The sequence below is a fragment of the Microcaecilia unicolor genome, chromosome 5 (genome assembly GCF_901765095.1).
Source record: "Microcaecilia unicolor chromosome 5, aMicUni1.1, whole genome shotgun sequence".
Lineage (NCBI taxonomy): Eukaryota > Metazoa > Chordata > Amphibia > Gymnophiona > Siphonopidae > Microcaecilia > Microcaecilia unicolor.
The window spans coordinates 210,004,924-210,029,908 of record NC_044035.1 but is presented as its reverse complement, the minus strand read 5'-3'; the positions used below and the strand labels follow the sequence as shown (position 1 = coordinate 210,029,908).

General features: G+C 46.2%; 1 protein-coding gene across 1 annotated transcript in view; it reads right to left on the bottom strand.

The window, feature by feature from the left end:
- The window catches only part of TMPPE (transmembrane protein with metallophosphoesterase domain), a 37,549-nt gene extending 16,720 nt beyond the window's left edge, over window positions 1-20,829 (bottom strand). Inside the window, exons 1-2 of the mRNA XM_030205016.1 lie at window positions 20,820-20,829; window positions 16,956-17,121 (exon numbers count right to left, since the gene is read on the bottom strand). Coding sequence (XP_030060876.1) covers window positions 16,956-17,121; window positions 20,820-20,829 — 176 coding nt within the window. The remainder of the gene's footprint in view (window positions 1-16,955; window positions 17,122-20,819) is intronic.
- Between the last annotated feature and the right edge of the window lie 4,156 nt (window positions 20,830-24,985).

Sequence of the window (24,985 nt, the reverse complement as noted above, 5' to 3'; positions counted from 1 at the left end):
CCCATCAACCTGCCTGCCTCCCAACCCATCAACCTGCCTACTTACCCACCCATCAACCTACCTGACTGCCTGCCTGCTTACCCACCCATCAACCTACCCACCCGCCTGCCAGCCCTCCTACCTACCTCCCTACCCGCCAATCTGGTTGTCAAACCACCCACCTACCCGCCAGCCCATCTCTTCCAAGTTGTTGCCTGCCGTTCCAGTTTTAAGCCTCCAGTCCTGCTGTCCTGCTCTATCTGTTGCTTAACACCTCACTCATTACATATGTACTCGTAAACATCTCAGTCACTACTTATGGCCCCTATACACATTCTCTTCCTTGCCCTGTCCCTTCCTAATCTTTTCCCCCTCCCCCCACCACTGACTACCGCAGGAATTCACTGCCCATCCATGTCCTCTCCCGTCCTGCTCACTACTGCAATACCCTACCCACCCCCGTCCCTCACCACCTCTCCTGTCCCCTCCTCCTTCCTAGCTCTCAACCTTCAACACTTCCTTCCTGCCATTAACCCATCCCCATTCCTCCTAAGCGCATCCCGTCTTCGTCGCCTTCGTTGCGCTACCTCTCCCACCCTCCTCCGCACTCTCTTGCTCCTTCTTCTGCTATCCGCAGGAGACATCAATCCCAATCCAGGTCCCCCACACCTGTCCTCATCCTATCCTTGTAAACGATTCTGGGATATCTCTAATCTCATCTCTATTCCCCTCCCCCCTCCTCCCTCCCCTTCTCGTGTGCCCTGTGGAATGCCCACTCGGTATGCAATAAACTTTCCTTCACTCATGATCTCTTCATCTCCCATTCCCTTCAACTGCTTGCCCTAACTGAAACCTGGCTCACCCCGATGACTCTGCCTCAGTCACGGCCCTATGCCATGGAGGTTATCTTTTCTCCCACACTCCCCGCCCAGTTGGCTGCGGAGGAGGCGTCGGGCTTCTACTTTCGCCCTCCTGCAGCTTTCAACCCCTCCTCCTACCGCAGTCTCACTGCTTCTTATCCTTTGAAGTTCACTCCATCCGGCTATTCTACCCGCTGCCACTCAGAGTTGCAGTCATTTACCGACCCCCTGATAAGTCCCTCCCTTCCTTCCTTACCGACTTTGATGCCTGGCTCTCCATTTTTCTTGAACCCTCATCTCCGTCCCTCTTTCTTGGAGACTTTAACATACACGCTGATGACCCATCCAACTCTTATGCTTCTCAGTTCCTCACTCTGACATCCTCCTTCAACCTCCATCTAAGCTCCACCACCCCTACTCACCAAACTGCCATTGTCTCGACCTCATCCTCTCCTCTACCTGCTCACCCTCTAATTTCTGTGCCTCAGCTCTTCCTCTCTCTGATCATCACCTGATCACCTTCACACTTCATCACCCCGCCCAACACTAACCACTACTTTCAGGAATCTCCAGGCTGTCGACCCTCCCACCTTATCCTCTAGTATCTCTAATCTCCTCCCTTCCATCATGTCCTCCGAGTCTGTCGACAAGGCTGTCTCTGTTTACAATGCCACTCTCTCCTCTGTTCTGGACACCCTTGCTCCATCCATCTCCCGTCCAACAAAGCGTACTAATCCCCAGCCCTGGCTGACCCCTTGCATCCGATACCTTCGCTCCTGCGCCCGATCCGATCTGCTGAACGCCTCTGGAGGAAATCTCGCACCCATACTGACTTCATTCACTACAAATTTATGCTTTCCTCCTTCCAGTCCTCCCTATTCCTTGCCAAACTGGACTATTACACCCAATTGACTAATTCTCTCGGCTCCAACCCTCATCGTCTCTTCGCCACCCTTAACTCCCTCCTCAAAGTGCCCTCCGCTCCCACCCCCCTCACTCTCTCCTCAATCACTGGCTGACTACTTCCGCGACAAGGTGCAGAAGATCAACCTCTAATTCACCACCAAGCCACCTCCTCCTCCTCACCCTTTAACCCACTCCCTCAACCAACCAACCCAGGCCTCCTTCTCCTCTTTTCCTGATATCACCGAAGAGGAAACCGCCCACCTTCTTTCCTCCTCGAAATGCACCACCTGTGCTTCTGATCCCATCCCCACCAACTTACTAAACGCCATCTCTCCTACTGTCACCTCCCCCCCATCTGTCATATCCTCAACCTCTCTCTCTCCACTGCAACTGTCCCCGACACCTTCAAGCATGCTGTAGTAACACCACTCCTTAAAACAACCATCACTAGACCCTACCTGTCCTTCCAACTACCGCCCCATCTCCCTCCTACCCTTCCTCTCCAAGATACTTGAACGCGCCGTTCACAGCCGCTGCCTTGATTTTCTCTCCTCTCATGCCATCCTCGATCTGCTTCAATCCGGTTTTCGCCCTCTACACTCGACAGAAACGGCACTCATTAAAGTCTGTAATGACCTGTTCCTTGCTAAATCCAAAGGTCACCACTCCATCCTCATCCTCCTTGACCTATCCGCCACTTTTGACACTGTCAATCATAATTTACTTCTTGCCACACTGTCCTCTTTTCGGTTCCAGGGCTCTGTCCTCTCCTGGTTCTCCTCCTATCTCTCCCACCGTACCTTCAGAGTACATTCGCATGGATCTTCCTCCACTCCCATCCCGCTCTCTGTTGGAGTTCCTCAGGGATCGGTCCTTGGAGCCTTCTTTTTTCAATCTACACCTCTTCTCTGGGCTCATTGATCTCATCTCATGGTTTCCAAAGTATCGGCCTGCTTATCCAACATTGCCGCCTGGATGTCCAACCGCCACCTGAAACTGAACATGGCTAAAACCGAGCTTATTGTCTTTCCACCCAAACCCACTTCTCCTCTCCCTCCACTCTCTATTACTACTACTACTATTTAGCATTTCTATAGCGCTACAAGGCGTACACGGCGCTGCACAAACATAGAAGAAAGACAGTCCCTACTCAAAGAGCTTACAATCTAATAGACAAAAAATAAAGTAAGCAAATCAAATCAATTAATGTGTACAGGAAGGAGGAGAGGAGGGTAGGTGGAGGCGAGTGGTTACAAGTGGTTGCAAGTCAAAAGCAATGTTAAAGAGGTGGGCTTTCAGTCTAGATTTAAAGGTGGCTAAGGATGGGGCAAGATGTAGGGGCTCAGGAAGTTTATTCCAGGCGTAGGGTGCAGCGAGACAGAAGGCGTGAAGTCTGGAGTTGGCAGTAGTGGAGAAGGGAACAGATAAGAAGGATTTATCCATGGAGCGGAGTGCACGGGAAGGGGTGTAGGGAAGGACGAGTGTGGAGAGATACTGGGGAGCAGCAGAGTGAGTACATTTATAGGTTAGTAGAAGAAGTTTGAACAGGATGCGAAAATGGATAGGGAGCCAGTGAAGTGACTTGAGGAGGGGGGTAGTATGAGTAAAGTGACCCTGGCGGAAGTCGAGACAGGCAGCAGAGTTTTGAACCGATTGGAGAGGGGAGAGGTGACTAAGTGGGAGGCCAGCAAGAAGCAGATTGCAGTAGTCTAAACGAGAGGTGACAAGGGTGTGGATGAGGGTTTTGGTAGAGTGCTCGGAAAGAAAGGGGCGGATTTTACGGATGTTGTAAAGAAAGAAACAACAGGTCTTGGCGATTTGCTGGATATGAGCAGAGAAGGAGAGAGAAGAGTCAAAGATGACCCCAAGTTTTCGAGCTGAGGAGACAGGGAGAATGAGAGAGCCATCAACAGAAATAGAAAACGGGGGGAGCGGGGAGGTGGGTTTGGGGGGAAAAATGAGAAGCTCGGTTTTGGTCATGTTTAATTTCAGGTGGCGTTGAGACATCCAGACAGCAATGTCAGACAAGCACGCTGAAACTTTGGTTTGGATGCAAGGTGAGATATCAGGGGTAGAAAGGTAGATTTGGGAGTCATCAGCATAGAGATGGTAGGAAAAGCCATGGGATGAGATTAATGAACCAAGGGAAGAAGTGTAGATAGAAAAGAGGAGGGGACCAAGAACAGAACCCTGAGGTACGCCGACAGGCAGAGGCATAGAAGTAGAAGAGGATCCACCAGAGTGAACACTGAAGGTGCGGAGGGAGAGGTAGGAAGAGAACCAGGAAAGGACAGAGCCCTGGAATCCAAGTAAGGACAGGATATCGAGGAGTATGCTGTGATCGACAGTGTCAAAAGCAGCAGAAAGATCAAGAAGAATGAGAATGGAATAGAGACCTCTGGATTTAGCCAGTAATAGGTCATTGGAGACTTTAGTAAGCGCAGTTTCGGTTGAGTGGAGAGGGCAAAAACCAGATTGTAGTGGGTCAAGAATAGCATGTGAGGAAAGAAAATCAAGGCAGCGGTGGTGAACAGCACGCTCAAGTAATTTGGAGAGAAAATGGAGGAGGGAGATGGGTCGGTAATTAGAGGGACAAGTAGGGTTGAGTGAAGGCTTCTTAAGGAGAGGTGTGACCACAGCATGTTTAAAGGCAGTAGGGACTATTTTAGTCGATAACACCCTCATCCTCCCCGTCTCATCTGCCCGCAACCTCGGAGTCATCTTCAACTCCTCCCTCTCCTCTGCGCATATCCAGCAGACAGCCAAGACCTGTCGCTTCTTTCTCTATAACATCAGCAAAATTTGCCCTTTCCTCTCTGAGCACACCACCCGAACTCTCATCCACTCCCTCATTACCTCTCGCCTTGACTACTGCAACCTACTCCTCACTGGCCTCCCATGTAACCATTTATCCCCCCTTCAATCCGTTCAGAACTCTGCTGCGTGTCTTATCTTCCGCCTGGACCGATATGCTCATATCACCCCTCTCCTCAAATCACTTCACTGGCTCCCGATCAGATACCGCATACAGTTCAAGCTTCTTTTACTAACCTACAAATGCACTCAATCTGCAGCCCCTCATTACCTCTCTACCCTCATCTCCCCTTACGCCCCTACCCGAAACCTCCGCTCACAGGACAAATCCCTCCTCTCAGTACCCTTTTCCACCACCGCCAACTCCAGGCTCCGCCCTTTCTGCCTCGCCTCACCTCACCCTATGCTTGGAATAAACTTCCTGAGCCCATACGCCAAGCCCCCTCCCTGCCCATCTTCAAATCCTTAAACAAAGCCCACCTCTTCAATGTCGCTTTCAGCACCTAATCATTATACCCCTATTCAAGAAATCTAGAGTGCCCCAAATTGATTGACTGCACATTTTGTCCTTTAGATTGTAAGCTCCTTTGAGCAGGGACTGTCCTTCTTTGTGAAACTGTACAGCGCTGCGTAACCCTAGTAGCGCTTTAGAAATGTTAAGTAGTAGTAGTAGTTTTGCTCTACAAATCTGCAAAGAAGGGTTGGCCCAGTTACTTGGTGCCCATGCTCTACCCAGACTCCACCTATCTCTATGCCTACTTGTAAAATATGCGCTATGTAAGATGTACATATATTTACAAAATAATGCTTAGGTGGAATTTTGGCATTTATGTGTATATGTGCACACATACGCACGTATATCCCGTTATTCTAAACATTTACATGCATATATGGTGTGTACATATCAGTGCCAACTTTATAGAATTACCCCCTAATGCCCAGATTCAAGGTAACTGACTATCATATTTTGAAAGCAATGGCAGTCTGTGGCCACTGTCTGTGACTGCTGATAAAATGGCTTGGTTAAGTTGGACAATGGAGATACAAAATAGGAGTTAGCAGCATGAGCCTTCATTTTCAATGACCCAGTATTTATCACCCAAGGGAGACTGGATCTGACTGAACTGGAAGCCCCAGAGTGCAAGAGGGAACTGCCAAGACAAAAGCAAAATTGCAGTGAAGGATCAGTACCAGCTTCAAGCCTAACTGTTAGCACTGAAAGCTACTGAAAGCTCTCACAGTTAGGAAGCTGGGAGGCTGCATGGAGTGATGGCAGCCAACTGACCATTAACTAATTTTACAATTGACTGCTTATGCCCAATTTATCACAAACTTACTCTCATTTTGTACTAATGGGGGAGTTATTGGCAAATCAGTTCTTGAAAGCATTGAACTATTTGATCCTTTCACTGGATGAGATTTCTGGTCCTTGCAAATATGAATTATACACCAAGAGTTACCAGGAAGTGGTCTAGTGCTTACAGCAATGGACTGAGACCCAGGGTTCAGTTCCTGCTTCTTACACCAACACTCCTTGTTACCTTGGCAAGGCATTTTATCTCCCACTGCCTCAGGTACCCACTCAGATTGTATGCTCTTTGGGGCAGAACATATTGTACCTGAATATTTATGACCACTATCCTGCTTATTTTCGAAAGAGAAAAACGCCTGTAGTGCGACCTAAATCGGGAGATAGACGTTTATCTCACAAAAACGATTAAATCAGTATAATGGAAACAAAACTTTCAGTGCATCCGTTTCGCTCGTATGCTCAGATACAAACGCCCAAATAAGGGGCGTGTCGGGGGCGTGTTAAGGGCGGTGTTACGAGGTGGTCGTCTACAACATATAACAGATAGCGAAATGATTTAGGGTGGGCGCGAACATGGGCGTCATTGCTTAGACCCGAAATAAAAGCGAACAGAGCAAGGGGGAAATCGTCTTTAGACCCATTAGCGATTGTGTGGGGTTGGAGAGTGGTGAGATCGGTGTTGGGAGAGCTGAATTGTTGGTTGCAGAGAAAGCTGAGTGTGTGGAGTACCTGTTACGTTCGTCTGTCTGCCCTAGTCGGAACGTTGTCACCCTCACCTGCCTCTTTTGTGTCTTACCTTTTGACCTTTCCCTACTCCTCCTTCTTGCTCTATGGGTCCCTTCCCCCTATCCCTCTCCATTTACTGTTCCCACATGTATATTGCCTGACTTCCCTTTGTCTCTGTGTTCCCTGTACTGTTTGGGGAGTGACTGGCCAGAGGGTGTGTTCGGAGTAACATTCTGTGTGCTGCTGTTGTTTCAGTACTACTACTAATACTTGCATTGGTGGGGAAATGGATGCACTAAATTCACTGGCGGCTTCCATGTTAGAGGAAGAGGCCACACATCGCAGAAGGTATTCACTGCCCCGAGTGTTCAGGCCCCGCACCACCTTCCTACAACTCACTGACCAGGCTCAGGTTTGATAAGGCGACCATTGTGCAGCTTTGTGAGCAGCTGAAACCCCTCCTTCAGCCCCAGACCCATAGGAATAACCCCATCCCTGTCCACCTCAAAATCACTGCCTCTCTCTCTGTCCTGGCCACTGGGAGTTTTCAATCTGTATTACCTGCTAACACAGGGCTCATCCAGGCTTCTATTTCACACTGTCTCACTCAGTTCCTGGATGCCTTTCTAACTCACACCTCTCACTACATCACTTTCCCCACCACCCCCCAGGCCCTGCACAACAACATGGCCGCCTTCTATGCTGTTGCAAGATTCTCCTCGGTCATAGGTGTGATTGACTGCACACACGTCCCACTCAGACCCCCCCAGCCACACGAAGCCACCTACAGAAACAGGAAGGCATTTCATTCGATGAACATGCAAGTTGTGTGTGATGCCCAGGGGGAGATATTAGACATGTGTGCCAGGTATCCCGGTTCCACCCATGATGCCTACGTCCTACAGCACTCGGGCATCTTCCGCAGGTTTGAACGAGGGGAGTTCACTGGTGGATGGCTACTAGGTAAGTGCAACATGGATATACCCATACTATATCTCCTCCACTGGGCAACCCTCCACCCTGCCTTCCTCCACCTCACTCCACAACCCACTATCCTAATCCCCCCTCCCCCCCCTGTACCTGCTCCAAGCATTACACACTCATCTATCTCATTCTGCTTCTCTCCAAAGGTGACCGAGGGTACCCGCAGGGGACGTGGCTCATGACCCCCGTGGTGCATCCACAACCAGGGGCAGAAGAAACCTACAACAGGAGGCATCGGAGCACCCGGGGGATCATTGAGCGGACCTTTGGCTTCTTGAAAAACCGATTCCGCTGTCTGGACTGGTCTGGAGAGCTGCTCTACAGTCCAGAAAAGGTGGCCAAGATCTTCGTGGCGTGCTGCATGCTGCACAATTTGGCCCAGCGCAGAGGACAGGCCCTCCCAGAGGAGCCACAGCCACCAGAGGAGGCCCCAGATGAGCAGGAAGAGGAGCCCCCTCCACCCCCAGCTCACAGAGCAGAGCTCACTGCTTACCAGCTTGGCGTCAGAGCCAGACAAAGACTCATAGAAACAAGTTTTGTGTGAAAGTAAGTGCACATTTATTTGTTATACTCACATAAGTGTTACCATCATATCACACCCACCACCACCACCACCACCACCCACCAACCCTCACCCTCCAGCATGTGCCATCACTTTCCCTGTCCCCTCCCCCGTCCCCTCTTACCCCTCCCATGGACTTCCTTTGCAGCTGGTGCTGCAGGGGAAGTCTGTTCAGACTCCTCCGATGGGCTACTCCCACTGTCCTCCTCCGTATCCACACAGCAGCCTGCGGCTTCGGCTGCGCTGTGGAAATCCGGCCACCTTGTTGGCTGTAGCCTGGCCACAGGACCCAGAATGGGAGCTGGTTTGGTGGGTGCTGCACTAGTGGCTGCGGAGGCGCCCGATCTCAAGGCCCACCTCTTAGCTGGTGGTGGTTGCTGCCCACTGGAAGAGGAAGTGGATGGCAGGTCTTGCTGCACCACCACCGGTGGAGTAGGTGCTGTGAACTGAGGGCGCAGGCCTTCAATGCTGTGCTGCAGCTGTTGGAGTTGCTGGAGCACCTCCTGGTGGGCTTGGCGCTGCGCCTGGAGCAGTTCCTGGTGGGCTTGGCGCTGTGCCTACAGTGCTTCCCGCTGCAGCTCTAATTTTTGCTGCCGGTACTCCTCCAAGTGCATATTGTGCCGCAGCAAATCAGTGGCCAGCCGCAGGAGTTGCCTCCTTTGGCTGGAGGGCCTCTGGCGAGGAGCTGGCCCCCTATATGCATCCTCCGCATCAGAAAACTCAACCGGTGGTGGAGGTGCCGCCTCTGCCAGTGGTGCTGGTGGAGGTTGGACCTCTAGTGCTGGTTCTGCTGCTGCAGGTGGTGGAGGTAGAGGCTGCACTGGTGGTGGTGTTAGAGGCTGGACTGCTGCTGCAGGTGGTGGCGGTAGAGGGTGCTCTGGTGCAGGTGGTGGAGGTAGAGGCTGCAATGGTGCAGGTGGTGGTGGTGGTAGAGGCTGGACTGCTGCTGCAGGTGGTGGAGGTTGAGGCTGTCCTGCTGGTGTAGGCCTTTGTTGTGATTGGAGGCCACTAGGGCCAGCCTCATCAGAGTCATCACAAGGGTGAGGAAATGTGTTGGTGAAAATAACCCACTTTTGTCTTTCAGCATTCATCTACATAGCCCCACACTTGATGACACTGCAAAGAGATGGTGAGGAGGATTGGGTTTGAGACCCATGTGAACGACAGCCCCACAAGCAGCTGGGTACAGCTGGTGGACGGACAGCCAAGACAAGGACACCGCTCACAACTTTGTGGACCCAGATAAGCTGTTTGTTGTATATTAGTTAAAGTGAAGGACATTTGAGTGTGTCTTGTGTTACTACTGACCTGGTACACTGCCTAGAACTGCTTTATGACCCCGATTACAGGCTCCTTAAGTTGCATGCATGTGGCCCACACTAACTGGAGCACAAAGATGACAGAAGGAAATAGGCACAGTTTGGTGATGATAGGTTACAGAGTAGTAACCTACACACACCCATAGGATAGGAGCCAAGTGTAAAGTATTATTGGGGGTGCTAAGCCCAGTGCAAATAAGCCCTCCCTGTACACCTACATGATATTTCCTCAATATTGGGGGTGCTCAAACACCCACTGAGTCTGCTCCTATGACACACATTAATACTACCACTACTCAGACACCTTACACTGTAATTAAGCTGCACACACAGGACAAGTAAGAGGGAAGCCAATGACTACGGTAGGAATAGAGAGTAAGGGTACAGAGCAAGTGAGTAGGGGGTAGGAGGTGAGACACCATCATAAAGGTGGGCGTTTATTCCACATACTCCTCCCCCACCTCCCCCTGGCCCCAACTTGTATAACACAGTGTAGTGCAGCACAACAGATATCCCAACATCATAATGGACAACCTACCTGAGCCCTCAGGCTGGGCCGAGGTGTCAAGGGAACCGATCCCGTGGATGCCCTCCTGGGGTAGCAAGGCGTGGACCATCAGCTCCATGGGGGTGAGGTTGGCTGTGTCATGTGCTGCGGGATTGGCCCCAGCCTTCCTCACATCCCTCCTCAGCTTGCGCCACTTGCGCTTGCAGTCCTCCACGTCCCTTGCACAGTGGAAGACCGCATTCACCCTGTCACGTACCGCCTCCCATTCCCGCTGCTTGGTGGTCGCAGCCAGTCTCTGCCCTGTGGGAGCAAACAGGTTGGTGTGCCGTTGCTGTATCTCCTGCACCAGGAGCTCCACCTCGGCATCTGAGAAATTACCCTTCCGGGTTGGGGGCTGGCGTGGCGGCATTGTACCAATGGGGTTTCAAAAATACGGAGTGGGCGTTTATATCGTCGCCAGGAACGCCCATTTTGGACGGGGGATAGGCGTGTCTGATATGGGCGCTGTGATTTCGATTATACACATAATTCCTAAACGTGCCCAGCTGAGATAGGGATTTGGAGCTCCTGATTTCGATTATGGGTAGTCAATAGAAATCAAACAAAATAAAACATGGAAAAGAAAATAAGATGATACCTTTTTTATTGGACATAACTTAATACATTTCTTGATTAGCTTTCGAAGGTTGCCCTTCTTCCTTAGATAACTATGGGCGTCCCCACCTGCCTTCTCCTTCTTGATTGCCATTTAAACCGCCATTTTATGCGCTGGGACTTTGGCAGTTCTGATTCACGTGAGTTCTCACGTGTTACCCACATTTATATTAAGGTTTCTGTTTGGCAAGGTATGCTTCAAGTACACCTGTGTATTTTGGGGGGTTGTTATTTGTGGTTGCCCTCAGCCCACAACGCTTCCGTATCCATCCTTTGGGCCTCTTCCTGTCTCCCATTCTCTCTGCCTGGTTGTAGCAGGCAGTCTGTGGGAGCTAAGAAATTGCTACAATTGCTCCAAATCAAGCACCCCTCCCTCGGTAAGGGTCATTTCACAGAGGCAGATGTCCAGCTAATGTTCCAGAAGATAGAAGGCGCACTACACATTCTTGAAACAGACGTTCATGGTAAGCTCTTATTTCTCTGCCACCTCTTCTCTTTCTGCTCATTATCAAGGAGTGTGCATTCACTATGTAGTCTGCAGTCATGTCTTAGCTCTCTTTTCACCAGGTTCCTGTGCACTGGTTGGAGGCCATCAGCCCCGTACTGTGTGGTTCTGCCAGGTCCTCAATGCTGTGGGCCAGCTGGTACAGCTGCTGTATTGGTTCCCGGTAGGTTCAATCCTTTGTTTGTGTGCTAAACCCCAGTCCCCATTTATGAAATGGCCACTCATTCTCACTTTTGATAGGAGAGGGAGGGGGAACTATATAGGCAAATCATGTTTTTAGCACAGTATTGAACACAGTCCTACAATCCTCCATAGTTCTGGAACAACAACATTTCTAACATGTAGGCTGCAAACTAGTTTCAAGGTGGCCACAGGTACTGCCTACTGAGCCCTTAAGACATGGTGAGGGAGAGAGTGTGTGGTTACAGGTCCAAACCCAAATTACCTGCAAGTAGCTACAACCTGATGGCTGCTGTGGCCTAATGGTTAGATCACCACCCTTGTAATTACAATGTTGCCGGTTCAATTCCCACTCTTGCCCCTTGTGATCTAGAGTGAGCCACTTAACCCTCCATTGTCTCAGGTACAAACTTACAGTCCTCCTGAGACAGGGAAAGACCTGAAATGTAGGTCACTTTGACCTCCTACTGAAAAAGGTGTGAGCATAGGCGGTCGGTGGCCCAACTGTTTGGGGAGGCTAAAGGGGGTGGGGTTAGGGGTGGAGCTTAAATCCATAATTGTCTGATAACACACAGAAAAAATAAATAAAGTCACAATTAATACCTTTTATTAAATTTAGATATTAGCTATGTATCATATGTCAAAGAATAAAGTGGTTGCTCAACTGCAAAACACTATGCACAACTTTGTGCAAAAACACACTCAGAACCTTACTGTACAATAAATATTACACTGGGCAGAACCTAATACACCAATATACCACCCATACGGAAAATGCAGACCGTCAACAATATGAAACAAGGGATCATAATATCACAATTCTCATGTAGAGCCACAAAACACCCTAATTCATGTTTAATGTGGGATAAAATGCCATAAATAAGTAAATAAATATAAACTTTTAATGTTGAGCACCTGTTTCTCAAAGTGAACATATTCCAAACACTATAATGAAAATAAAATAATCTTTTCTACCTTTGTTGTCTGGTGACTTTGTTTTTTTGATCATGCTGGCCAAGTATCCGATTCTGCTGCTATCTGTCCTCTTAACTCCGGTTCCAGGGCTTCCTTTCCATTTATTTCTTTACTTTCTGCCTTTCTTCTTCATTTCTTGCCTTACATCCGTAAGTAAAAGCTGGGTCCTCTGCAGACTTGACTGTCCAGTGGATCCAGCTTCTGCCTATTTTCTCCATCGATGTGCAGGTTTTCCCCCTTTTCCCTCATCTCATCTCCTTCCTCTGTCTTCCCTCCCCTCCATGCATGTCCAGATTCGTTCGGCAGAGTCCAGCCTTCTGACATCATTTCCTCGAGGACGGGACTCTGCCGAACGAACACGTCGCGAAGGGAGGGAAGAATAGAGACAGGCAGCAGGGCGGGCTTTGAAATGATGCGGTGGGCCGACGCTGGGACGCAGGTAAATTAAAGATGGCGCGGGGCAGTTAGTAAACGAGGGGAGGGAACAGGAAGACTCACAGCGCCGCCTAACTCTTTCCTGCTGTGGCTGGGGAGGCTTAGCCTCCCCAAGCCTCTTATACCGGGCGCCTATGGGTGTGAGCAAACACCATATTTATTTGTGCCCTTCTGTAACTCTTGTATTATATTGCAACTGTGATACAGTAAGTCTCCATCTAATGGTTTTCCCATTGTTTTACCTTTTCTCCTCAGCACTATATACCATTGCAGATGCATAGAATGTGAAAAGATGAGGCAGCTGTTTGTAGGTCCTTGGTGCCCCCCCCCCCCCCACCAATTTGGTATGGTTGTGGGTAAGGGTGTCTGGTGATCACACTGAGAAAACATCATCTATGTGCTACCTAGGGTTATGTGCAAGAGTGTACTTGGCAGATCACAAGTGCTAGACAACAAATCTATTATTAATGCCACTCTGTGCTGTGGGGCTGTATGGTAAGGGGGAGGGAGAGAGGCTGGATGGCCATTTGTGTCCCTCAACAGTAAATAGCCATCCAACCTCCGTGGCCCACCCCCCTGCACATAGGGCCATGGAGGTTGGAATGAACAGGTGGCCTTCTGTATGGGCACCATTATCAAAGACATGCATCAGCTTTCTCATTCACACTTCACATTTCATGCAATGCATATTGCTGCCTCCTCTCACATCAACAGCACCATGTGGTTATATGTAATGCACAACGCACACACTGTTAGTTAAAATGTGAAAAATATTATTTATATGTGCAAACCCCAACATATTCCCCCCACACCCACCCCTACAAATTCCCCCCCACACAAAAATTCCCCAACACCCCTACATATCCCCCCAACCCCCTTCCAACATTTCCTCCCCCCAACATACAAACAACCCACCCACCCACCCACCAACCCCCCCTCACAAAATACAAACTGTCACCCCCTCCCCCCCCCCCCATCTAGGACGGGTGGCCACGGCCTCTAATCAAGGCCCTCTGTAGCAGGGTAATGAGCAGCAGCAGTGGGCCCTGCAGCTGCTCATTACCCTGCCTTATGATTCGTAGCTCCTGCAGCACCTGGTTCTGGCCATCTACCAGGTGCTGCAGGAGGCACACAACAGCCGCCAAGGGCTGGAGGTGGCCCAGGGGACCCAGATGATGGCCCAGGGGATGGAGGTGGCCCAGGCAATGGAGCTGCCTGAGGCGATGGAGCTGCCTCAGGGGATGGAGGTGGCCCAGGCGATGGAGCTGCCTCAGGCGATGGAGATGGCCGAGGGGAGGGAGATGGCTCAGACGGAGCTGCAGGTGGGGAGGGGTCCTCCAGAATGTCCTCATCAATGATGAGGACCCCCTCCTCCGAGTCCTCCTCCTGGTGGGCCTCCTGGCCTGGCTCCTCCTCCTCCGAGTCCTCCTCCAGGTGCCCCTCCTGGCCTGGCTCCTCCTCCTCCTCCTCCTGGCCTGGCTCCTCCTCCTGCAGGTGGCCCTCCTCATCAGCCTGCTCCTCCTGCTGGTGCTGGAGCCCTGTGTATGTAAACAGAGTATGGATAAGATGAGCACATGCAACATGGCTTGCATAGTGCAGTAGCTGGGTGGCCTGAGCCAGGGGATGGGGGAAGGTGTGAGGAGGCGTGGCCTATACCCATGGGGGACTGAGATGCATCAGATGACATGACAGGGAACCCTGGAAGCTGCACTGACACAAAACACACAGGACATGTTGGCAGACCACACTCATTGGTGACCAGCATGTTTGCATTGTGAGATGTGACGAGGGTTTGGTGACCTGTTTTTGTTGTTTTTAAGGTGGGGGGCAGTGGGAAGGGTGTTTAGCACATTACTTTTATGTCACAGAGGCCATGACATCCAGTAAAAGTAGGGCCTCAGGCAGGTCTACCAGGACACACTATCCACCCACCCCAGAAAGGGGGAGAGTAAAGTGAGGCATGTCATCTCAGTCATCTTGGGGGGGGGGGGGGGGGGGGGGGATGGTCGTTGGAAGTTGCAGCCACAGTCATGGGTGCAACCTGCATCCTTGATCTGGGACCAATAAATATGTTATTACTTATTAGTTGGCTATTAGCCACATATTGTACAGGACATTTGCATTAATCAATAAATATACTTACAAATCAGTACAGGTGTCCTGTTTTTGAATACTTACGGCGAGCCCTGAGGTGCCGTCGCACTGCCCGGATGAGCTCGGGCCTCTCCCGCCTCACACGGCGGAACCTCCTCCTGAGGGACTCGAGGTCCCGGTGAACGCCGAAGCGTCTGTAAGATATAAGTTTGTAGAGCAGGAGTCAGGGGATGGTCCTTCTTGCCCTCTGCACACACATTCATTTGTTATTCAAATAGCAGAGAGAGGATCAACACTGTTAGGGGGGGGGGGGACCACCTCCATTGGTACAGATTCATAGGAGCCAACTTTTTAAAATTTTTGGGGGTGCTACCCCCAGTGGAGATCACCCCTCCCTGGATACATACAAGGCATTTATTCCATATTGGGGGTGCTCAAGCACCCACAGCAGCCACCGAGTTGGCTCCTATGCAGACGATGCCATAGAGGTGGCCATGAGGCCAGAAAGAACCGTTTGTATGCATCATAATTTATGCTTGAAAACTACTTTATATGTGTTATCATTACCCTGTTATCAAGTATGCTATACGTTTAATTGGTATAATGTTTCCACTATTCCGATGTGTTGTAAGCCACATACAGCCTGCAAAGAGAGGTGGGAAAATGTGGGGTTCACAGGCAAGAAATAATTAAATAACGAAATACATTATTGTAGGGATGTGGGAATGGTCGTCCTTTCAAGAACATACATTTTATTAGTACATAAGTACATAAGTACATAAGTAGTGCCATACTGGGAAAGACCAAAGGTCCATCTAGCCCAGCATCCTGTCACCGACAGTGGCCAATCCAGGTCAAGGGCACCTGGCATGCTCCCCAAACGTAAAAACATTCCAGACAAGTTATACCTAAAAATGAGGAATTTTTCCAGTCCATTTAATAGCGGTCTATGGACTTGTCCTTTAGGAATCTATCTAACCCCTTTTTAAACTCCGTCAAGCTAACCGCCCGTACCACGTTCTCCGGCAATGAATTCCAGAGTCTAATTACACGTTGGGTGAAGAAAAATTTTCTCCGATTCGTTTTAAATTTACCACACTGTAGCTTCAACTCATGCCCTCTAGTCCTAGTATTTTTGGATAGCGTGAACAGTCGCTTCACATCCACCCGATCCATTCCACTCATTATCCTTGCATTCACACTCCAGTTACTGGTTACATTGATGACGGAGCTGTTATATGTGTAGGTACAGGAGGGGGGGGGGGGGTGTGGGCCAAACACTTACCTTTCAAGCCTGTCCCTAATGCGGGACCAGGCTCTCATGGCCTGGAGCCTGGGGGGCAGGTGGTGGTGGCTAATAAAGAGCCGATGGCGGTGCCTTAGGCATAGCCGCACCAGCAGCAGGCTCTCCTCATGCCCGAAGTTGGGCTCACGTCGGTGCGCCATTTTTTCAGGTGTTGGAAAACAAGTGCCTTATATAGACGTCCTTGCGTGACGGACATCGTTTTGTGCACAGCTCCATATATGGATGACCATCCCATATATGGCCCTATCAGCACATGGATGCCATCGTAAGCATAGACGTCTTTGACACGCATGCTTGGTTGTTATGCGTGCGGAACTTGCCTTATATAGATGAGTATGAAGCACCCGACCCTTTTCACATATACACAATATGCATATAGCTGCATGTTCAGTAGGTGTACAGTGCATGCAGTTCCGGACATCCAGATAGGGCACATATGAGGAATATTCGGTGGAGCAGCATGATCTTTCTGTAGTTGACGCATATAAACGTTCCTCATATTTTCCCATACCTGGATGTCCAGAACAGCATGTACTGTACTTGCGGTACACCTATGTACATTCTTTTACACACTTTCTGATTTGGTCGTTTGCATCCACGTTAATCGAACGTGTTAGGGCGCCCAATTTAGTCATGCTTATGAGCTCCTCATTTGGTTGTTTTGCTATAGGGATAATCGATTATCGAAAAACACCCATACTATTTTCCGATTATACATGCCTGATTTTGGACGTTTTTGTAAGGACGTCCTAATGCGTACTTGGACGACCTTTCGATTATGCCCCTCCACGTATGTCCAGTAGTGCTATAAAAATATTAATTAGTATAAGAACTACCCTAAAGCATTAGCTTCTATATCATCCACCCCAGCCAAACAGAACCAGTCCTGGCTGTTCCTTAATCCTGTGATCTTCACATTTTCATTATGAAGAGGGTGAATATTCATTGGTTCAAGAAGTTTAAACCAGTTGTCCACGTCGTAGGTGTAATATTCATGGTTTCCTGAAAAATGAAAACATGCCAACAGATAAATAAAAGAACAAAATATAATAAAAATATTTAATGAGAGTAAAAGCTTGTTAATCTGCTGCCTTACTGAAAAACCAAGCTGTCTGGCCACCCTTAACTGTTATATGACTGCTCACTGAATCATCACACTAGTAACATACTTATGTCAAAGGCTCAGATCAACAGTTCAGACCCTAAAACAGGTAGGTGAAGCAATGACTGAGAATCTCAGTTGGAGGGTAGGCAGAGCCTAAGCAAAGTAGAGCAGATTTGGGTGTATGTTTTTTAAAGAATGATCTAGTAAAAAGCTTACACACTAAATAGGCTGTTAGCTTTGTTAGTGACATCTTCTGAACATCACAAGTAGGAAGAAAAAAGTATTTATGATCAGAAAGAGACACAGGCACCTAGTAGACACAGTTGGAAAGTATGAGTTTGTCATGTCATCATTTTGACTTTGGAATACAGGTCAACTTGACCTACAAAAAATACACAGGCGGTTGAGACAGTTTGTCTGTAAATGACAAAATATAATGTGGCAGGCACAGATGGGAAAGTAAGTCCTCAGATCAGCCATAAGAATTATTTTAAAATAATAATCCTCAGACCTAACCAAAACTGGAATTTTTATAACTCTGTGGGATAGGCATTTATTTATTTAAAAATATTTATATCCTGCACCATCTCCAAAGCTGGGTTTGCAACAACACATGCGCAATACAATAATATAAGTATTATTATTTATTGCACTTGTATCCCACATTTTCCCATCTATTTGCAGGCTCAATGTGGCTTACAAAGACCTATTATGGTATCGCCATACCAGGGTAAAGAATACAATAATAATAATATTTAAAACAATAGTATAACATAAATATGAAATCTGATCATACATAACATCTGTATGCTGTCTGAGCGTACTGTCAATATTCTCATCTAGGGAAAATTTGTACAAAATAATGTGTTTTGAGTAGTTTTCTGAAAGCGCAAATAAGAAGATGAATTGTGAACTGTCTCTGACAGAGCGTTCCATAAAGTTGGTCCAGCTATTCTAAAGAGACTCCTGACAGATGTTAAGCTTCATAAATTGAAATGATGGTACTTCCAGCAATCCTTTAGTAGCAGATTGTAATGGGCACAATGGGTTGTAAATTTTCAGAAGAGAAGAAATACAAAATGGATATCATCATGCAATGTTTTAAAATAAATCCTGAACTGAATAGGTAACCAATGAAGGTGAAATGAAATAGGGGTAATCTGCCAGATTCTATATATCGCGCCTAGCATTCCGCACCAAAATCTAAGTGTATGCCATATCAATGAGCATACATTAATTGGCTTAACAAGTCAATCAGCGTTTTTAACAGCACTTAACAAGCAATAATGAGCACTAATTGGCAATAATTAGAATTTATGCGCATAACTCGCTAATCATATCCAGTAATGAACTACACCCAACTTCTAAAGTGCACAGTTCAAAAGGGGCATGGCCATGAGTAGGGAAATGGGCGTTTTGTTGGTGTTCCACAATTTATGAGTGTTATTATAGAATATGGCCCAGTCCGTGTAAATCTACTAACACGGATTTACCCCACGTTTTCGTTAATGTAAATGGAGGCATGCAGTTTTAGGTACTGGGATATCAACTAAGCGTATTCTATATACAGTGGCTCAATCTTACAGAAACTCTTAGACGAAAATTATTTCTGCAAGGACTTTCCAGGTGCCATATATAGAATCTGGCCTAATATGTACAAAATGAGGAACATTGCAAATCAAGTGCACAGTAGCTATGCTATGCTAAAAAGCCGGAAGTGAACAATAACTTCCTTTATATTAGTACAGATGTCAAAGGTCAAACTTTCAATACTGAGAGACCGGAAGTGAACACTGACTTCCTTAATACTGGTGTCAAAGGTCAAAGAAGAAGAGAATAAATAAATAAATAAATAAATTTGAGCCTTAAAATAAATAAATCACAGCAAAGCATCAGTAAGCATAGCACTCATTTATAAAGATGGTTCATGTCTAGACATATAAATGTAGCTAAAAGCATTTCAAAAAATGCTCCTCCAATGAATGGAATCACAATTATAAGCTCTACTGAGCAGGGACGGTCTAAAACTCAATCACAATAAGGAAATAATAATAAACCATGACAAAAAATAAAAATAAAAATAAAAAGTAAAACATAAATATGAGTGTGTAAACTTGGGGAAGAAGTGGTAATAAAAATTATTTATCAAAAAATAAAATTCAAATTTGTATATAAAAAAAAACCCTTTGTGAAAACCACCCATACTGGGATATTCACAAAAACACTGATAGATCTGTTTCCATGTTTAGACCTGCTGAATGCAATGTAGCAAGATCAAAAATTAATTGTTGTTCTTTACGCAGCAACTGAGTGTCTATTGGTCCTCCTCTCCAAGTTATCTTGTATACAAACAAGGCACAGAACTGAAAATCTTCAAACTTATGTCCTAACTTCATAGCATGTTCTACCAGTGGCTTGTCTTGTAAATTCCTCTTAAGTGCACTCTTGTGCTCAATAATTCTAACGTTAAGTCTTCTTTTTGTTTTCCCTATGTATGCCAGTCCGCATGGACATAGAGCTGCATACACGACATTGTCAGTCTTACAGTTAGAAAAATGCCTAAGTTCATACTTTTTCCCTGAAGATGGTATATGAAAAGTAATAGTTTTAACATTCACTATGCACACCGAGCACGAACCACAAGGGTAATGCCCCATGGGCAATTTTTTGGCTTGCTGTATGTTATCAAACAGTGCTGATGGTACTAACATATCTTTTAAATTTCTTTCACGTTTATAGGCAACAAGTAAGACTTTTCCTTGAAACGGTGTTAAGTTCTGAATCATATGCCAATGTTTTCTCAATATTTGAAAATAGGTTTCGACATATGTGTGAAGGGCAGTGTGCAAACTATTTTCTCATTCTTATTTTTTGTGTTAGATGGATGTAGGAGCTCAGATCTTGGGACCCCAATAGCTCTCTGATACCCTTTGTCTATAGAGGTTTTAGGATACCCCTTATCAAAAAAACGATTCCACGTATCTCCTGATCTCAGATGGAATGTACGCTCATCTGTACACAGGCGTTTCAAGTGTAGAAACTGACTATATGGCAGGTTATCCTTAAGTGACAGCTAGTGCAATTTAAACATTTTATTAACATCAGTTGGTTTTCTATAGATATTTGTCACAAACGTATTATTTTTCATAATAATATTAATGTCCAAAAATGGCACTGATTTGTTGCTATAATTCATTTGGAATTTAAGATTATTGTCAAGAGTATTGATCACATTCTGTTCCTTTCCAAACCAGCAAAATATCATCAATATACCTCTTCCAGAGGATTATTCTATCATTGAATGTTGATGTGTGTAAATATTTCTCTTCAAAATCACCTACATAAAGATTTGCTAGGGAAGGAGCAAATGTTGCACCCATAGCAGTACCCTTAATCTGTTTATAAAACTTCCCATTAAAACAAAAATAATTCTCTGTAAGTGCTATCCTAGCCACTTCTACTATAAATTCTGTTGGTATCCTTAGAGTGAATGCTCTATTAGTGAGTGTCTTTCTAATTATCTCCAGTGCTTCTTGCTGCGGTATATTGGTATACAGACTTTCTACATCTAATGTAACCAAAAAAATATCTTTACCGCACGTCATGGTGTCCAGAATCTACTATAATAAAACTCACCCTCAACGTTTTGAAGACAACGTTCTGAAGTCACTCAGTCACTCACTGAAGGGTTCATGGATTCATGGTGGTGAAGCCACAACACTGACCATGTCTCTCTGCCCCGCCCTCGCAGGACGGACCAATCAGAAAAAACACCCTCAACATTCTGAAACACAAAGGACCATCACAACACCGTTCCCAGGCAACACTAGGCAACGTAAGACGGACCAATCAGAGGAAACTACGTGACAATAAGGGAGGAGCATTCCCCAGCAGAATGGCTCATTATCTGTGCAGTACGGAGAGCACAGAACCACCGCTGGAACAAGAGAAGAATATTCCTGCTGTGGGTATGTGCAAAAATAGACCGGGGGGGGGGGGGGGAGAAATTTTTAAATGCCTAATGCCAGTACTGAAGAGTGCCAGAGGGCCTATAGCACAGACTATATTTGGGATCGCTTGACATGGAGTCAGGAGCCGGAAAACAACGTGCCCGTCACCATCTGGGACATGGGTGAACAGGACAAGCTGCGGCCCAGCTGGAAGGATTACCCGCAACCCAGCCAGCAGCAAACAGCGACCAAGGAAGGGGGAGGAGTACTCCTTCCCTGCCTAGGAATCGCTGGAGACTGGCTGCCAAACTAACGAAACAACCGCACACCGACGCACCACCTCCATCATCAACAACCTGCACACACACCGCACACTCACACACACACACAAAATAACTCTGTGACACATACACACACAAAAAACACATGCTAGCGCCCGTTTCATTGGTTTCGGAAACGGGCCTTTTTTACTAGTGTTGATAATATCCGATGAGTCACGTATAAAGATGGTATTTGACTAATATACGGATGTAGAAACTTATCCACAAAAATAGACAGTGGTTCCAAAATGGAGCCACAAGCAGATACAATCGGTCTCCCTGGGGGAGAGGAAAGGGATTTATGAATTTTTGGGAGGGTATAAAGTGTTGGAATCACAGGTTCGTCTGCTTTCAGGAAGTGTGCTTCTTTCTTAGTGATATATTGTGCATCTTAACCCAATTGCACTAGTGTCTTGATCTCCTGTCTAAGTCTAACTGTTGGATCCTTTTTAAGGGCATAGTAGAATGTTCTATCACTTAGTTGTCTATCTATTTCTGCAATGTAAGACTCCCTGTTCATTACAACTACCGCTCCCCCTTTGTCAGCTGGTTTTATAATAATTGAGGGATCACTATGTAAGCTACTAATAGCTTTGGATTCTTCTTTACTCAAATTGAAAAAAACTTTTTCCTTTCCTTGTTTTTCTAACTCTGTTACTTCTTTCAATACAAGAGACTCAAATGATTGAATAAGATGATGCGTACTATTTGGTGGTAGCCATTTACTATCATTTTTTACTATAGAGACATCCATTGTGTTTGTGGTATTTTTTGAGAAAAAATCAATAATTTTTAATTTCCTGGTAAACTTAAACAGTTCTACCCTTGTTTTGAAGGCATTGTATTTCGGAGTTGGAACAAATGAAAGGCCCTTCCTTAATACATTGGTCTCAGACTCACCTAATTCCCTATCTGAGATGTTAAAAACATTATTCAATACATTCTTTGAGTTTATCGTCTCACAGGGTACTGTTGGTATTGTCGACCTCCTCTTCCTCTGCCACCTCCTCATCCTCTCCCTCTCTAATATATATGGTTTCTTGAATTGTCCACTACATAATCCTCTGAGGTGGACTTCTTTTCCCAAAACTGGCCTAACTGAAAAACCTGTTTATCAACATTGGCTCGGGGTGGTGTAGTATAAAGGGGCGCTGAGGGGTCGAAAACCTCGTCTTGGTCACTTCTGGGTCTCTTCCTCTCTCTAACAATGTTAGGGCTATTCTGTAATGTATTTTGTATTGGCCTAATGGTATCATATTGTTGCTTATCTCTATTCCTAGACTTATCTCTAGTTCTAGACTGGTAATGGTCCCTATTGTTTCTACTGGAACTCTTATTGTAGCTTTTCTTTCTTTGGAACTTGTCTCTATGCCATGGATACACACACTTATTTTTATAATCCTGATCATCACGGCTAAACTTCTCAAATGTAATTAGCCTTAAATCACGTTCAAATTGCTCACTGCTTTTTTTGAAATCCTCATAGAGGATGTCAAAACACGTACTTCTTTCTTTAGCTCTTTATTTATTTTTCTACATTTATTTTTCTATATATATTATGAGTGGTGTTATATATGTTATTGATTTATTTATTTTATTACTGTTTGTTATTTTAGAGCCCCTGACGCAGCCCTTGTGGGCGAAACACAGTCTGTGTCGGGCGATTATTTCTCCAATAAAGTCTGATTAATACCACCTAGCGATCTGCTCTTTTGTTTGCTTTCAATTTTGATTTGTACATTCTTTCTAAAATCTACCTTCACCCCTCTCTGCATCTGAGCTCTTACCCAGCATCCATGTACACATCTCAGCTTGCCTGACTGACACTGCTGCTTGGATGTCCAACCACTACCTGAAAGCTAACATGGCCTAGACAGTACTTCTCATTTTCTCCTAAACTCACTATTCTCTCTTCTTTCTGCATCACTGTGAATAACAATCCCCTCAGCCCACAGCTTCAGAGTTATATTCAAAACTGCTTTTGCCTTCTCTGCTCATATGCAAAGTAGTGTAAATCATGTTGCCTTCTTTTCTCTAACATCTGCACAAGCCATTCTTTCCTCTGCAAGCACACAACACCCACTCCCTCATCATCTCCTGTTTAGATTACTGCAACATGTCCTGCACAGGACTCCTCTCACTACTTAAGCTGCCCAACTGACCTTTTTGGATAGACTGATCTTTCATCATCATTGTTTTGACCAAGCAATCCCTCATCTTAGGTCACTACATTGGTTCCCTATCTCCTTCTGCATCTAGTTCAAGCTTCTTGTTCTCACACACAAATATATTCACTCTGCAGCTCCTCATTACCTTTCCTCATCTTGTACTGTTCTCTTACATACGTACATAACTATTGCCATACTGGGAAAGACCAAAGGTCCATCAAGCCCAGCATCCTGTTTCCAACAGTGGCCAATCCAGATCACAAATACCTGGCAAGATCCCAAAACGTACAAAACATTTTACACTGCTTATCCCAGAAATAGTGGATTTTCCCCAAGTCCATTTAATAACGATCTATGGACTTTTCCTTTAGGAAGCCATCCAAACCTTTTTTAAACTCCGCTAAGATAACCGCCTTTACCACATTCTCTGGCAACGAATTCCAGAGTTTGATTACACGTTGAGTGAAGAAAAATTTTCTCCAATTCGTTTTAAATTTACTACATTGTAGCTTCATCGCATGCCCCCTAGTCGTAGTATTTTTGGAAAGCGTAAACAGACGCTTCACATCTACCCGTTCAACTCCACTCATTATTTTATAGACCTCTATCATATCTCCCCTCAGCCGCCTTTTCTCCAAGCTGAAGAGCCCTAGCCGCTTTAGCTTTTCCTCATAGGGAAGTCGTCCCATCCCCTTTATCATTTTCATCGCCCTTCTCTGCACCTTTTCTAATTCCACTATATTTTTTTGAGATGCGGCGACCAGAATTGAACACTATACTCAAGGTGTGGTCGCACCATGGAGTGATACAAAGGCATTATACCATCCTCATTTTTTTTTTCCATTCCTTTCCTAATAATACCTAACATTCTATTTGCTTTCTTAGCCACAGCAGCACACTGAGCAGAAAGTTTCAACGTATCATCAACGACGACACCTAGATCCCTTTCTTGGTCCGTGACTCCTAACGTGGAACCTTGCATGACATAGCTATAATTCGGGTTCCTCTTTCCCACATGCATCACTTTGCACTTGCTCACATTAAACATCATCTGCCATTTAGACGCCCAGTCTCCCAGTCTCGTAAGGTCCTCTTGTAATTTTTCACAATCCTCCCGCGATTTAATAACTTTGTGTCATCAGAAAATTTAATTACCTCACTAGTTACTCCCATCTCTAGGTCATCTATAAATATGTTAAAAAGCAGCGGTCCCAGCACAGACTCCTGGGGAACCCTACTAACTACCCTTCTCCATTAGAATACTGACCATTTAACCCTACTCTCTGTTTTCTATCTTTTACCCAGTTTTTAATCCACAATAGA